The sequence below is a fragment of the Podarcis filfolensis genome, assembly GCF_964270895.1.
Source record: "Podarcis filfolensis genome assembly, chromosome: 3".
NCBI lineage: Eukaryota > Metazoa > Chordata > Lepidosauria > Squamata > Lacertidae > Podarcis > Podarcis filfolensis.
The window spans coordinates 51,422,408-51,439,185 of record NC_139606.1 but is presented as its reverse complement, the minus strand read 5'-3'; the positions used below and the strand labels follow the sequence as shown (position 1 = coordinate 51,439,185).

At 42.4% G+C, this 16,778-nt stretch overlaps 1 protein-coding gene across 4 annotated transcripts in view; it reads right to left on the bottom strand.

Annotated features, from left to right (window-relative positions):
- FOXO3 (forkhead box O3) overlaps positions 1-16,778 on the bottom strand; it is a 113,838-nt gene that overhangs the window by 10,098 nt on the left and 86,962 nt on the right. Inside the window, exons 2-3 of one of the 4 annotated variants that reach the window (XR_014546834.1) lie at positions 4,591-6,030; positions 3,748-3,832 (exon numbers count right to left, since the gene is read on the bottom strand). The exons of 1 other annotated variant lie outside the window; for it this stretch is intronic. Coding sequence is in view for 2 of the 3 variants with exons in the window: in XM_083608349.1 (XP_083464475.1) it covers positions 4,627-6,030 (1,404 nt within the window). In the remaining variant the exon portion in view is untranslated. Of the gene's footprint in view, positions 1-1,297; positions 3,833-4,590; positions 6,031-16,778 lie in introns of those variants that run through there. 2 more of the 4 variants (XM_083608350.1, XM_083608349.1) reach the window with 2 other exon arrangements.

The following is a 16,778-nucleotide window of genomic DNA, read 5'->3' as shown; positions in this document are numbered from 1 at the left end:
ACAAATTACTCCCAAGGCTTACAAGGAATTTTCAAGTTAAGGTAAAACAGCAATATTTATGTCTGGTGACCTGAAGGTAAGATAGTTGGATCCAGTTATCCCTGCATTAATAGAAGAACTCATTCACTCATTCCCTTGGTGGGGGGAACACTCCTCTAACCCCCCAGAGCAGATATTGGGGGGGGCATAGGAGGCTGGGGGGAGTATCAGCAAAAACTACCTTCTTTCTACTGCCTGTGGGATCATCCAGTTTGTTCCTCTCTGCACAACTCAGGTTCCAACACATAATTTATTTATTTTCAAAGCCAATATGGCTCTCTTCTGGCTCAGATTTTTCTATTTTCCAATAATATTTTACAATCTAGCACAGAAGAAGTCACTGTTAATTTGTGAAGTGGATGTTAAAAGATAAATGGTTTAGGTATACAGTGATACCTCGGTTTAAGAACAGCCCTGTTTATGAACTACTCGGTTTACGAACTCCGCAAAACCGGAAGTAGTGTCCCCTGGTTTGCGAACTTTACATCAGTCTACGAACGGAATCCGAATGGTGGAAAGGCACTGACAGCGGGAGGCCTCATTAGGGAAAGTGCGCCTCGGTTTAAGAATGGTTTCGGTTTAAGAACAGACTTCCGGAACAGATTAAGTTCGTAAACTGAGGTACCACTATAATTCAATTTGGCCTGATTAAATGTAGTGTGAACCTTGTACAGGTTCATATTCCAACATTGACGTAGATCTACTGGGTGCCCTTGGGCAAGTCAATCTCTCCCAGCTTTCGTTTCCTATCCACAATAATTTGGGAACATGATCGATGTTCCTTATACAGATGTTGTGAAGATGAATGATGATGGCAAACTAATGTGCACAACAAAGATGGATATTAAAGATTGAAGGGAAAATCCTAGTAGCCCAGTTTAAATGGATTGCCTATTGGCCTGTGGAGAGGATACATATTTAAACACTAACTGTTTGATAAGAGATACAAAGCTGGGGAAATCCCTTAGTGCAGGCATGGCCAAACTTGGCCCTCCAGCTGTTTTGGGACTACTATTCCCATCATCTCTGACCACTGGTCCTGTTAGCTAGGGATGATGGGAATTGTAGTCCCAAAACAGCTGGAGGGCCAAGTTTGGCCATGCCTGCCTTAGAGCTTCTTTGCAACCATGAGCATTTCACTTGGCATCACTATACCTAATGCAAAAATAATCACAGTAATAGCCTACAGAATTAGCTTTAATGCATTCTAATTTGTCACTCCACAGGAAACAGAAAATATCCTTTCCGTGACGTGTACTCACAGGACTATTGCTCTTCCTCAGTTATACTGTGAAAGTGAGCAACTTTATTATGATTAAAACAACCTTTCCTGCAGTGGAGCATTCTCATTTTCTAATGTTGTTATATAAATACTATGGGTCAGGAAGCCAAGACAAACCATTCAGAAGGAGTCAACACTGTGGTGATGTGTCACAGCAAAAGCAAAAAAAATCTAAGATTGCTAACAACAATACACAGCTCAGAAGGGAGAGTGTAATAGAAGGTATTCCCATAAATCAAATGCCTTCACTCCTCCTCTAGTTAGATTACTTTACCATGAAGACTGGGAAAATAGAATTTTTAAAACAAGCAAAGAGATGGAGGAGGAAGGGAACAGCAGCAGAATTCAACTTAAAATCAAGTATATAGACCAACCTTCTCCTCTCCACCCCTCAACCCAAATCCCTTGGGAAAGACATTTCCCCTTTTTGGAAACTGAATTCATCTCATCTCTACAAGGCAAGAGTTAACCTGAAGTAATTTTCCAATTGATGTGCTGCCATTATGGAATATTAACCCCAATCTATAGCTGATATCAGTCTGAGTTCGTAGCATAGACTATAATACTGACTGACAAATATCATAGTGAGCCTCCCTAAGCCAAGGAAATAATAACTGAACATCTCCAGCTATTTCTAAATTAAAAGATTATTCAGCTTCCAGTCCTTACTTTTGAGGACAGGAAGATCAAAGGGAAATCAGAATAAGATTGATGACAATGGCTCATAAAAAGGGGAAAGGCCTACATACTGTAATAAGTGGAAGATTCTTCCAGTGATCCTAGACCCTTTAATAATGGATCTTACCATAAACAAACCACAGATCACATTTGCTGGGACAATGCGTGTCTTAATTTGTGAAATATAAAAGTTCACTTACACCAAGGCTAAGGGTAAGAATATTTTGGTCCATATGTAGGAACTTTCTCATTACTTTATTGTCCAATGAAAACCATAGACAAGCCAGCACTTTGTTTTCTATCCTTTTGATGCTTGACTATTAATACAACGATCCAAATACTTCAAACTCAATCCCTACCCATACATCATCTCCTATTAGAACTGGTCTCACAAAAACACTCATTTTAAGAAAGCAATCTGGTTTAGGGTCCTCACCCAGAGAGACTACCAATATGCTAAATACAACAAGTTGCTGTGTTTCCTAACATGTTCCTCCACCAAACCTGATCCATCCATTCTTGGGTAGAGTCCAATTGTCTGTGGAGGAATGGGCAGCAGGCACAGAGTTCACATTCAGTGCATGGAAACAATGAAAGTTATAGAAAACGATCTCCAGGTGAAAGCATGACCACCCCAGTCTGGGGTTTTTTTTTATGTTAGACTATGGCTTTTTAAAAATAGACCTGCAGGATTCAAGAAAGAAACCCTGATTGCTATAAAAAGGCAAATTATACATCATAAAAAACCTTGCCGATTCCAAGCATACTGGGTAAGAGGAATTCGGGATCTAAAGCTAAACAGAATGGTAGTGCTCACGGAAACATTCATTCATAGAAAGAAGAAAAAGCAACTGGAAAAAAGTCACTCTCTGCACTTCCTATTGATACAAGAAGCAATGTGCCAGGAAGTCCACCTGATGCTGCTCTGTGTGTTCTAAAAATACCAAGCAATGCTGTCATCTTGTGAGAGTGTGGTATCCCATAATTTTGGCATCTGTAGGAACAGCTAGTTTCCAATTATCCTTGCTGAATCACATGAATAGCATAATGGCCTTTAAAAAGCAGACAGAAAAATCTCAACTGATGGCCCATTATTGTATTACATTATATTACGTTGCATTATGCCAGGCATCCACAGATCCACTCACCTGCTTGCCAGAGGCAAGTGTCCTCAGACCTCTGCTGAGCTGGATGCCCAACAGTATAAAGATCACCTCCCCCAAACTCTCGTTTGTGCTGCATATGCAGAAGGTAATACACAGTGAGAGTCTCTTCAGAGCATTGGAAGAGACGCCTTGCCGAGCATAACTTCCCCAAACCCAATGCAAATAATATAAGACTCTACCTCTCCCGAGGCCTTCTGCATGTACCAAAGGACCCAATGGAGGGAATGTGTATGATTTTATTTGGGGAAATGGCACAGAGGGAAAGGATTATTTTTCTCCTGTGGCCAAGGCCCTGATCCAATTCAGGGTGCTGCTTTCAATTTTCTTTTTCAAAACTGTGGGAGATCCTAATTATCAGCCTTCAACATGATGTCTACTTTGGCCCTCAAAGGTCCTGTTTTTGAAGGTATCTCTTTCTGAAAAACATTCTCTATTATTTCAGACTAAATAGAGTTACATTGGACACAATGGATGTCACTTTCACAGGATACTCATTTTTTTTTTTTGTGGGCAGTAAATGCTTTTGAGGGAGATTATTTTAACACACATAAATTCTCAAAAAGCTGCTTCACTCCCTTGTACCATCTTCTGTTGTGGCTTTCAAGTGTCAATTGTTCAGAATTTCTCTGTTGTGCTACAGGTGGCATGAGAGAATGTGGAAGCGGATCTGCAACAACACAAACAAGCTACCATGAGATTGTTGTTGTTCATCATCCTAAAAAATGTAGGCCTTGAATTATTTGATCATTAACTATCATCCACATTACGAAAGGAACATGTAGCTTTCTCTGTTGCCTGTTTTGTTGATAATACCATTCATTTTTCTCACCATGCGCAATTCAGGGCAAACTGACTAGTGAGAAAAACAAAACATATAAGAAAGTAACTTGTGTGCCAATTCACACAACTCTATGTGGTACAGTTATTCTGGTGGGAGGGGAACAGGGCGGGGGGGAGAGAATATCATGGACAGCAGATGCAACATGTATCAAACCACTAAATAGTTTTACTATCTGAGGATGTGTTGCTGCATTGTCATTATGAGCTATATGAGAGGAACTATAGGTTCAGAGGTTCAAAATGCATCTGTGTCAGAATCCTCTCTCAACAGACTATGGTCCCCACCACCAGCATCATACACTTGGGAGCTGATCATGTGTAGAAGAAGAATATCACTGTACATCTGTTAATAAGATGTGCCTATAGTGATCACCTTGTAGGAGAGTAAACCTGAACCAGCTCTTAGTCACAGCTATGGTAAGCACATAACTGGAATACACGGCATTGCGACCTACTCATCAGCACCCCACTTTGGTTTATGGAGTTTGTTGTAAAAGGCTGTACTTTACATAAACCATATGTGCATATGGTAAGGGCACCCCCTAATGAGATCTAATAAATGACAACGGACTAAACATCGCTAACCTGCTTTGCCCATTTCCCCCTCTTTGCATAAATCCTTCAGCCTGGAACCCAACTCTGTGATGAAGCTTGCTTAGCACCAGTGAAGTTTCCCACATTCAGAGTGACAACATTCTGGGCTGAGATGAGGGAATCAAAGTTAAAATCCAACCCATCTGCATCCATGAGTTCGCTGCGGATAATGGACTCCATATCACATTCCAAGCTCCCGTTGAAAATATCCAGGTCCAAATCACTGGGGAATTTATCATGCCCCATGACTGGAAGGCTCACACTGCTGGAGTACAAAGAAGAGCCTGAGAGTGAGTCAGAAAGCGATTGCATAGACTGGTTGGCAGGTGACTGTTGCTGGTGTTTTGTCGACCCAACGTTGCTTGTGTCACTTAAGCCCATAGTACCGACGGAATTCGACAAGGCACGACTGCCACCGAGAGAGGAATTCTGGGACTGGTGCTGGTGGTGGAGCAGATTCTGGTTGACCAAACTCCCCTGGCTTGGCTGGGCAGCAAACGACATCATGGGATCATTCCGGAGCATAATATTCCTGCGTACGTTATGGGCAGACACAGCTGTGCTAGCTTGTGACATGAGTGGATCGGACTGAGTCATCATGACATCGCTGTGGCTATGCGAATCCGAAGCCAGCAGATCCTGCAGTGTTTGGTTATTGTAATGCGAAATGGAAGAAAATGTAGCTTGCTTGTTCTCTTGGATGGTTTGCATGGGAGACTGACGGAGGGAATTCAGAGATGATGGTCCAAACACAGCGTTGTTGAAACTACTCGATGGAGAACCAAGACCTGAACCTTTGGAGCCGTATGGAAAACTTGAGCTTCTTTGCATGAGTCCCCCTGTGGGCGACTGCTGGGAAGAGGGGAGGGTTATATTGTCCAAAAGATCATCCATAAGATTGTCTGTCAGACCATCGTTCAAGTTCATGGTGCCCGCCATATCAGTCAACCTTGGCAGCTCAACATTGCCAGGTTTATTTACTGAGGGAGACATGCTGGGTGGACTACTATACAGCATAGGGGAAAGTGGAGCATCATCATCCTGAACCTCATCTAGCTCAGCGCTGGCCAGTATTGGTGACAGGCGGCCACTTATTGTACTGGCATTTGAATTTGTACGAGACCGGAAATCTGTCCAGGCGTCTAGCTCATCGCTGCTGCGTGAGGTTGGGCTACCTGGCCACTTGGAGAGCTGGGAAGGGCTGTCTTCGCTTGTTTCCTGTGCAGCTTGTAGTGCTGCCTTCTTCTTAGCTGCTCGTCCTCGGCTCTTGGTGTACTTGTTACTGTTATCCATCGAAACAGCACGTCTCCGTGGCGCTTTCCCACCTTTCCCACCGTCAGGGTTGATCATCCACCACGAACTTTTCCCAGTTCCTTCATTCTGTACCCTGATGAATCGACTATGAAGAGACAAGTTGTGCCTGATCGAGTTCTGCAAGAGCCACAAAAAACAAAACAAACAAAAAACAAGGAAATTTAGAATAGGGGCAAATTTCCTTTGTCCATCTCAACAATCTAAAAATAACATGGAAAATGATAAGAAAAATTACTAATTCTACTACTACATCTACTATCAGCATTTACTTACTGCTAACAGTATGCTTAGGAACACTGAATTAATGTGGTCCATTCCTAAAGAGCAGGGCTGGCTGACCTGTGACCCTCCAGATGTTGTTGGTCTACAATTCCCATCAGCCCCACCCAGCTTGGCCAGTGGACAGGGATGCTGGCATCTGGAGTGACCATGCTGGCTGAGGCTGCTGGGAGCTGTAGTCCAACAACATCTGGAGGGTCACAGGTTAGCTAGACCCGCTGTAGGGTCATCATAATTCTATGGATCAGAGATGTTGCTGGGAAAGTGTATTTAGCACTGATGCCATTGTTGGTTTGCGTGTTTCAATGTGAATATCTGAACAACTTTAATATGACTTTTTGACCTGACCCTCCCCTCAGATTCTGTGGGTTCATTAATGAAGGAGAACTCGCTTTCCTTCATTAAATAAAATCTCCCATTGAAAAACTTTACTGAGATAATCGTATGTTTATTTTAGTAAGCTGATGCATCAGTACATTGCTAGAAGCCAAGATAGTTAGTAAAGATACGCTGTGATCCCAAGCACATGTATTCAAAAACCAGTTTTGTAACAAGCTTATGTCCAAATCAAGGTCTTCATGATCAGGACGTAAAACATGTTTGACATGTTTTAATCCTAATGGCCTTCTGCAAATAGCACTAGCTATAGTTACTCATTCTACAGTTTATGGATTCATTATGTATTTCCTCCTCTTTTCCTTTAGTGACACTCCTTTAGCGACATCTGAAAGAAGAAACTGGCCTAATACTCTGGTGCCCAGAAAAGCCTCATAATTTTCCAAAGAATGCTTGCCATTATATACAACAGCACAGCCAACTGTTACGTTATAAAGAACTAGTCAACCTGTAAAAAGTTCCAACATGTTGACAAGCTTTCAGTGAAAAATTTAGGAAGTGAAAGCCCCATTGATATGACTATAACTGCCTCAACTAAAAGGGAAAACATACCCACTGCCCAGAAATTTCTATGCCATTTGGGACATTTATTAGGGTGGATAGACTCAACGCAAGAGAAAATGAACCAAGAGTTGAAAAGCCATTCCACCACCTCCACTGAGAAGTGCCTCAAGTTTACAATAGCTGAACTGAGCAAAATGCCTGTAGAGTCTATACTTAAAAGTATAGCCTAGAGTAGCACTTTTGATTAAAGTTTTAAAATCTGGTAAAATCCCTCTGTGATGTTGAATGCTTAAATGGGGAGATTAACAAGTTCTTTTTGAAATATGGGCAAATATTGGTTGTATCTAGGTTTGAAAGACAAATATACATCTTTTGCCAGCATATTTTGAAAACAAAAGGCATCAAGAGCTCACGAAATACAGGTTTTTATATGCACAAAAAACTGTTTTTTATGTACCACAGGGATAAAGTGAATGATTCACATTGGCATCTCTACCACTGACATAAATGGGATGGATGACATTAAGTAAATGGAAGACATCTGGGTATACAAGAAATCTGGTCCACATGCTTTTTTAATTCAATAGTAAGCACTTAAAAAAAACTGTTTTGTCTGAGGCCAGGTCAATTAAAGGAAAAAGCCAGACCCAAGTTCTTCCTGCATCTATACACAGTAGGCATATATTGGAGTATCACTTTAAGAAAACAAAAAGTTATGCTAGCCACTATTCTTTCTGTGTAAACAAAGATGCACGGCTCCAATAATTTTTTTTAAGGTTCCTGAGCATTTTCTTTTCACTTTGCCAGATAACGGCTTTGATCCACAATCCATTTGCTCTGGCACCCTCTGGGTTAAGATTACTGCAATGCATTATACATGGGGCAGCCTCTTAAGACGGTTTGGTAACTTCAGTTGGTGCTCAATTCAGCAGCCAGGTTGCTCATTGGGGCAAGACAGTTTGAACATATAATATAAATCCTGGCACAACTGCATTGGCTGCCAATTAGTTTCCAGGTCCAGTTCAAAGTGCTGGTTTTGAGTCATAAAGCCTTAAAGGCAGGGGTCCTCAAACTATGGTTTGCAGGCCAGATCCGGCCAACAGGGTCCTGAACCCGGCCTGCCTGTGCGACGGATCACTCCAGACCCCACCCCCTTGGCAAGGCCTGAGGCTCAGAAGTGGCTGGGCAGGAAGAGCCCTGAGGTAAAAGTGTGTGCGTGTAACAAAGCCCTGGTAATGCGGTTGTTACTGCTAGTGCTGGCTGCTGGATAACGGTGCACTGCCCCTTTAAGCAGTCGGAGGGCAGGGTGGCGGTGAAGGAACCCCTTCCACGCCAGCCCTTACCCTCCTCCCTTCCCCTCTGGCCGGCTCCGTGCTCACCGGAGCAGCGCCTTGCTGGCCGGTTGCCTCCTTAACATGCGCACGGGTCCCATGCGGCAGCCTTGGCAGAATGGAAATGGCACCCTGCCTTTCTGACAGATGTAACACAGCTACTCAACAGTTTCAATGTTCAACTTCAAGGAAAGGGGAAGCTCATCTGTGATATGCATTCACATGTGAAAGCATTTCAAGTAAAATTAGACCTCCTCATTAAACAAGTGGAGGAAGAAAACTTCTGCCATCTCCCCACAACTCAAAACCTGTTGGCGGAAAAACCAGCAGTTGCATTCCCAAACAAAACATGTGTGGATTTACTAGAAATGTTGCAAAAGGAGTTTCAAATTAGATTTAAAGAACTTCATCACCATGAACAGGACATACAGCTTTTCCGGAACCCATTTTCTGTTGACATTGAAATTGTTGATCCGATTTACCAAATGGAATTGGCCAAACTACAGAACTGTGACTCTCTGAAAGACACATTCAAATCAAGCAGCCTCACTAATTTCTATGCATCTCTCCCCTCTGAGACATATCTTAATCTCAGGAACCATGCACTCAAAATTGCAACTATCTTTGGCACCACTTGACTTTTTCCCGAATGAAACACCTGAAATCTCCAACCAGATCCAGACTAACTGATGAACACTTGCTATGACTAGCAGTGACAAATATGGAACCGGATATTGACCATCTCTCGTTAGCCAAAAGCAGACCCAATACTTCCCGTTGAAATACTTATAAGTTTATGTTGATTAAAATCATTCTTCATTTTAAATATTGTATTGTTTTTCCTGTTCTTTGTGCACCACTAATAAAATATGTGCAGTGTGCATAGGAATTTGTTCATATTTTTTTCAAACTATAATCTGGCCCCCAACAGTGTCTTAGGGCCAGTGAACTGGCCCCGTTTAAAAAATTTGAGGAACCCTGCTTAAAGGGCTCAGGACTGCAATACCTCGGTGAGTCTCAGAAGAAGGGTGGTATATAAATTTAATAAATTGAAATAAGTAAACAAAACCAAGAGCCCTGTGAATATACTCTGATGGGCGCATAGTGTTTCTACGTATGTATGCACTGAAACTCCCACATGCATAGAAGAATCTCTGAATTTAGGAGAATATATCTTTATTTCTTTTCTTTAAAACATAATTCTAACAATTGTGGATATTTTTCTTCACAATTCTCATATTCACAAATAGGAGAGCCAATATGGTTGAGAGGTCAGTGTTTTCGACAAGGCATTCTGGGTTCAAATCGACCCCTAACATCCCAGAGTGGACTTGGCCACCTCAGTATTCCTCATAGTTCTCTATGGGCCCTGGAAGATGTTCTCAGAGCAGTTTATATTGTCTCATTAGCTTGACCAGGACCACTAACTGGCCTTCCTACTTCAGTATGCTATTTGAATGTGTTTCATGCTTTCCCCCTTCTTCTTTGGTCAAGGAAAATTGGCAGATCCCCTTCTGCAAGAATTTCCCCACTCCTCCTAGCTCGTGTCTGTTTCAGTCTCTTCCATACCGTGTTTACCTTATGGAGCTTGCCCATTAATTCAGACACCAGCTGCAAGCACCTACTGGAATACAGTGGCTTTTTTGTCTGGGATCAACATGTGGTATCAATTTATCATTCCCAACAACGCAACAAGGAATCCACTTGCTTTAAAAATAAAAAGGGTTGTGTGATTTAACTCTTAAAAGTCTTCCCCCTTTCTATATTTTTAAAAAATAAGCCTGCAGATTAGCAAGATGAGATACAGCTGGTAGATTTGGAATCCTTCCTACATGACTGACTGGCTCTGTGCGTTTGGTTCACATTTTTTTACCAGCTCATTGGGCATCGCAGAAAAAGGAAACGCTAATGTATAAAGCTACACCCAGCTCTACAAGTGTGACCTTTTGCAGATTAAAGCAAGAGTTTATTTTCGCAACAGGGTCATTTAGAAGCAATGAATTACAAGTCAGCAGCACCGTCTGACTAGCCTACAAATGCTGGTAATATTCTCCAAGGAGGCTGTTCTACTATTCTAAAGCAACGTGGAGCAGGGTATAAACTTTACTACTGAGTAAAATAATTCAAGGGAGGGGCAATATTTATTTATATCCTGCTTCCAGAAAATTGTTCCCCGAGCTTACTGATTGCTTACATTTGTTCACTCTATGGCATGAAGGCTTCCCACAGAATTCACTGGGCTCAAGAAGAAAAAAAAGTGCTTTATTTTCAAGCTATGGGTCAGGGCTAGACAGGGCTTAGTATTTATTTATTTCATTTGTATCCCAGCCTTTCTTTAGAGCATCTCTGAATGGCATACATAAAGGTTAATCCCACTTTATTCTAACCAGAAATCTGTGAAGTAGGTTAAGCTGAGTGACAGCAATTGAACCAAGGTCACTGACTCATCTTCATAGCTAATGAGAGATTTCAGCCCAGGCCTCTCTGTTCCACATTCAGCAGAACAAAATGGGGGCGGGGGACACATGCAACAAATAGAGTCTCTATCTCTCCACTGAATATGCCTCATTGGATTTTGGTAACAACAACAACAACGGCTTGCCCCAGCTTCAAACTGATATAAAACATAATAAAGCATCAAACATTAAAAACTATACAGGGCTGCCTTCAGAGTTGTGTATTTATCTCCTTTGACATCTGATTGTGGGGGGCGGATTGCACAGGGTGGGTGCCACTACTGAGAAGACCTTCTGCCTGGTTCCCTGTAACTTCACTTCTAGCAATGAGGGAACCGCTAGAAGGCCCTCGGATCTGGACCCCTCATTGTCTGGGCTGGACAACGGGAGTGAAGACGCTCCTTTACAGGGCAAAGGCTGTTTAGGACTTTAAAGGTCAGCACCAACACTTTGAACTGTGCTCAGAAACATACTGGGAGCCATTGTAGGTTCCTTAGGACTGGTAAAGTGGGATAAATTTCCTTGGACACTAGCTCTGGAACCTAGAGATTCTTGCGAGGCCCCCCAAACCGAGCCACAACCTCTCTTTGCAGGCTCCACACTGGCCCTGCTTCACACCCTCCTTGAGAGTTTTTGCCTGGCTGGAATGTGTCCTTGAACTCTGTTAATGTGTCACGCTTGCTTGGATGGAGGGTAGAGAGGAGTTTGTGTGTAGAAATTAGCCTTCTGTACAAAAGGTTACATTTGTGTATGTTGCTCTGCCCACTTTAGCCTCCCACCCACCACAGGCATGCAGACAGTTGAGGTTATTGTAGGCTCTCTGAGGTGCTCCAAGACATTGTGTTAGTATTATTCGAAGCATTTTAGGGTTCAGCCCTACGATTCTGGGAATAGGTCTGGCTCAAACTTCTGCACAGCGGTAGCTGATTCAGCTTTATTAAGCTTTCCATCTCAGTGAAAATTTGGGGGGGGGGTTAGTTATGTTTACTGTATTAATTTACCTAAACATAACTTTTTTTTTTGTCAGAACAAAAATAATCATCCTTAATATGGGAGCTTGAAAAATCCGAAAACAATATCTATCCTAATAATCTTAAATCTGCATGTACTTAACTGCCAAAGGAACACACCCACCCCAAACACACCCACCTCTTGGGCTTCCAGCCCTTCGGATCACAGTCAGTGAGTTCTACTTAGAATTCCAGCCTTTGCTCAAAGTTATTCCAAAAGCGTTGCAACCAGGCATTTCAACAGTTGAGGGGGGCTTTCCCCTGAAGTCCTTAGTAATATTTATAAACAATTCAAGTTGGGAAATTATTTGATGAAAACCAACTGAAAGGCAGCCTACGCATGGCAAATGCTCCATGTGGCAGTGATCATTTTCACTGCCAGGAATGTCTCTATGCTGTCGCCCAGGAATGCTTGGTGGTCGTGTGGCGATTCTCTTCATAATGGGGCAATCCTCTACATATAATAGCTGTTGCTGGGAATAGCAGCCATGTGGAGGTTATTTCAAATAGCCTCCATGTGCTTTTCATATGACCAACTATTTAAAGTACCTCATCAAAATAACCCCAGGAGAATCTGTTCTGAACACCAAGAGCAGAAAACTGAACATTATAAAAGGTGTTTCAATGCTCACTTTAAAAGGGGCAGCATGGAAATGAATAGTTTAGCACACAGGGCATCATGAAATCTGATTTGTGCGTGTGTCCTTTATCAGATTGTCAGTTTTGACCATCTTTTAAATGGAGCCCACTGTTTGAAGACGTACCTGTTTACACAGGGATTCCCATGATCGCTGGACCTGAATCTCCTGTTTTAATTGTGGTTTGAATTGGTGTGCTGCTTTAATGGGATTATTTTATTGTGTATTTTAATAATTGTGCACTTTAATTATGGTATATTTCTACAATGTTGTGCAATTGGTTTTTTATATTTTGTGAACTCTTTAAGAAGCCATCTGAGCGTTAAGCAGTGTATATACATTACTACTACTACTTCTATTACTACTACTACTACTACTAATAGAGTAGTTTTGCTTAAGTAGTAATGGTGTGTTCATTATCTGTTATTCAAATTCTGATCCAGAAAGAGACATCTGTGTGTGGAAGCAGCATTTTACACATGTATTTGATACTGATTCAGGTGCACAGACGTATGTATCACCGTAGGGCCATAGCGCTTGCTATGTATGGTTCAATACTTGGCATCTCTTGGAGAGCCACTGCCAGTCAGTGAGTAGACAGTAGTGAACCAGATGGACCAGCGGTCCAACTTGCTTTAAGGTAGCTTCATATACATGTTCTGATATGTTAAGATTGGTGTTCGAAACTCCCATTATTCTAGGCACATTTTGTGACAGGGAATTTCATTAGTGCGAGCAGTTTCTGAGCTCTGGGCGCAGTACTGCACCTAAGATTTCAGATTAAAACTGCAGAGTGGAAGGAAAGGAGGACCTTTTTCTGCCTCCCCACTTCTAGCTGAAGACTGGAGAAGAGACCCTCTTAAGAATATTAGGCGGGTGGGCAAAGGAAGGCCTAGACCATGTGAAAAATGAACTTAAAATTTTAGCTGCAGTTCATTCATTTTCAGCTTTGTGTTCTTGTTATAAAAGAGTGCACCTAGACATTCCATTGTTGCGCCCGTAACCTAGCTTTAAGGTGCCATTTCGCTCCTAGTTTTCATATCTCAGTTTCTAACACTGGTTAAGATCTCCTGAGGAAGCCCTCAGAGTGCCCCATCACCTGTTGAATGCCCAATTGTTGGAAGTGATGCAAAAGGCAGCAAATGGTCCAACCCCAGGTGAGGAACTCCCTGCTCAAGGAGGCTTAGCTGGCAAGCTTTCTCTTTTAAAAAGTGGCAGAGACAGGTTCTTTTCAGGGGCACTTGAACTTTAGATTTAATTTAGAGCCAGGGATAATTGGACTGTCCTGGCATTTATGGTTTGGGGATTTATTATTTTGTTGATTTTAATGAATTGTTAATGATTTTTAAATCAATGAATAAAGGTGTCCATGTGGATCTGTGCCACAGTCTTGATCTTATCCTCACCAAAGTGGCTGGATAGATGCAGACGGAGAGGCATCATCCTGGGATACGTACTATGCTGGTGCATACAACTAGCTGTGTTCAACCAGAACTGAATCAGGGCCAGAATATCTGAAACAGTCTGCTTACTGCTCTCTCCCTCCCTCCCTCCCTCCCTCCCTCCCTCCCTCTCTAACAACACTTTAAACTGCTACAATAAATAAACCCACCCTGGCTGAAAATATAGCATCTGGGAATTGGCAGAACACATCAGACTTTCAGTCAGCAGCACCATTTCCAGTTATTCTATAGACAGCCTTCTGCTGACCACAGGAGACCTCTAATAAGTAACATTTGCTTTGCGTGAAGAGAGCATGCTGTTTGCCGTTTACTTTTTTCCACTGGGAAGAGAAATACAGGGAGAAACGTCACTGTCAATAATCCAAATGCTGCAATTTTCAAAGTCTTAACCCCCCCCCCCAAAAAAAGGAGGGGTAGCCTAAGTTTTTAAAGGAAAAGAATCAAGAATAACCTTTCATTCGGATTAAAAATATTACGTGTGTGCTCTATTTATGAGGAGGAGAGATAGCAATGGTTAAATGGCTGTGTGGCTTTTATTTTTCAAATTTAGAAACTGTCTCAGTAGCTTCTTGCCCAGCTGTTTTTGTTCTTGGAAAACTACAGAGAACATTCCATTCCACTCCGCCAAACCTGCACTTCCGGCACACATTGGACATTGGAAGCAGCTCTCACAGACACATTCTCTCCCCCGCCCTGAACACTGTCTTTTGGCCAAGTGCTCCAGCAGCTCTTGTTAGTATAAGGCTGCATGCATGTATCTGTGCTTCCAGTACATGCAACCCACGTACATTGCAACACACATACAGAGCTTCTTTCATGCACATGTGCCAGCATTCGCAGGGGCTTTGTCAAGCACTGGAACATCAGGGAGAGCTCTTTCTCTGTAACCAAGATGCCTGCAAGAAAGCATCTGCAGTACTGAATGGAGGGGAAGACCTCAGGCACATGGGAATTCTGCAAATGAGCAACAATTAAGCTCCGAAATGAATAGGTATATTTTCTGAAATGCTGCATCCTTATTAAAAAATTGACTAGACCAATGTAAAAGGAGTAATCATTAACAAAAGCAAGCCAGCAAACAAAAAAAGGCCTGTCTCACCTCTACCTGCACATTATGTGTGAGGAAACTTTGGCCCTCTGAGGTTGCTGAATTACAACTCCCATCATCCCAGGCTGGTGGTCATGCTTGGTAGGATGGGAGTTGTAGTTCAGCAACATGTGGAGGGCCAAAGGTTCCCCACCCCTGCTGAACATGACCTATATAAGGACTGCAGATGCTTTGAAGCCTTGACCAAATCCCAGTTTAAAGTCATCGTTGAAATAAAACAGAGATGTATGCAAGCATCCCTGGGCTGTGTAACTGGCCAATGTAGATGTCTGTAGGTGAACGCAAAGCAAAATGGACCATGCACTTGATTCAAAATGTCAGTCCTTGAACTGGTAGGATTAGCTCTGGAGCACAGAGTTAGGAGAGGCCTTGTAAGCGGGTCTTCTGGCAGTCTTCCCTTGTTTTTAAGTAGGCCATGGCTCTCTTACACATTGCTCCTGCAAAATCAGTGCCTTAGTGCTCACCTTATTCAGAAAGTTGAGGGGCATGTCTAGCATTGCAAGTTCAAGCCTTCAAGCTGTGTTTTCTCAGGAGCTTTTGATAAGGAACCGGGTCCTAAAGAACCTAAGAATCCTAAGGAACCAATGTAAACCTTTGCCATTCATCCTCCTACAGAAACTGCAGTGAGAAGAGGAACCTGATAGGAATGAAGACTGGGGAGGGACAGAGAAGTGCTGTTTGCGGAGACAAAGCATTACCACCAACACCACAGTTTCCCCATAGGTACATGTGTGGTAATACTTGTCTCACATTGTGGCCAGAGTCTATGGGGGGAGGGGAGAGGAAGAAACTCCAGCAGTTCAAATAAAGGGTTATCAGTAGGAGGCGCTGTAGTGGTTCATGCAACTTTGATAGTCAGCTATACAAAATGTGCCATCATTGGATTATTCCAAAATGTTTGGGGCCAAAAGTAAATTGTCTTTCAAGCACCTGGAGTTGTTTCTTCTCTTTCACACACTGCCCTGAAAGTCTTTAGATAGGCTGTGTAGCTAGACTTTGATGTGAAAGAGTTGCAAATGTCCAAGTGGTCATCTGTTTCCATTCTAGGTGGGATGGGAAGCAGAGTGATTGGCGAGAAGACGCCTTGTTCTTAAAACACATCAATTCAGCAAATTGTCAACCCATGCTGACACCTTCTGTTGCTAAACTGATCCCCTTTACTGCACATGTTAAAGCCCCAGTGTGGAAGCTGCTTTTCTGCGGGGTCATCCCATGACGTGCCTGAAATATGTTTAAAAGCCTGTGAGCACATGGTGGTGGTGACTGGGCACAGCACATGGCACTTTCTCCCAGAAATGAACCTGCCTTGCTTTTCCGAGAAGCAGCTCTTTATAGCAACTGCTTCTAGTATGTGAAGGGAGCACAGCCAATGAGGGCTTGAAACAAACTGAAGAGACAAACATTAAGAGAGGAATGTGGAACATTCTGGTGGTGCTTTTGCTGAATCAGAACATTCTTGATGGGGGGGAAGTGTTTTATATATAAGAATCTTGTGTGAACAGTGCAGAAGAATGGTGATTGGGTGGGATTGTTTGGGGTTTTCTGTTGGAGTTGTTGTTGTTGCTGCTGTTGTTTATTTGCATCTTTATTTTAGATATTGTGATTTATGTAGAAATTGTACAGTTTGGTTGTGTACTTTTTAATGTTTTATTTATTGTTTATGACTTCTTTTGTTGTGTT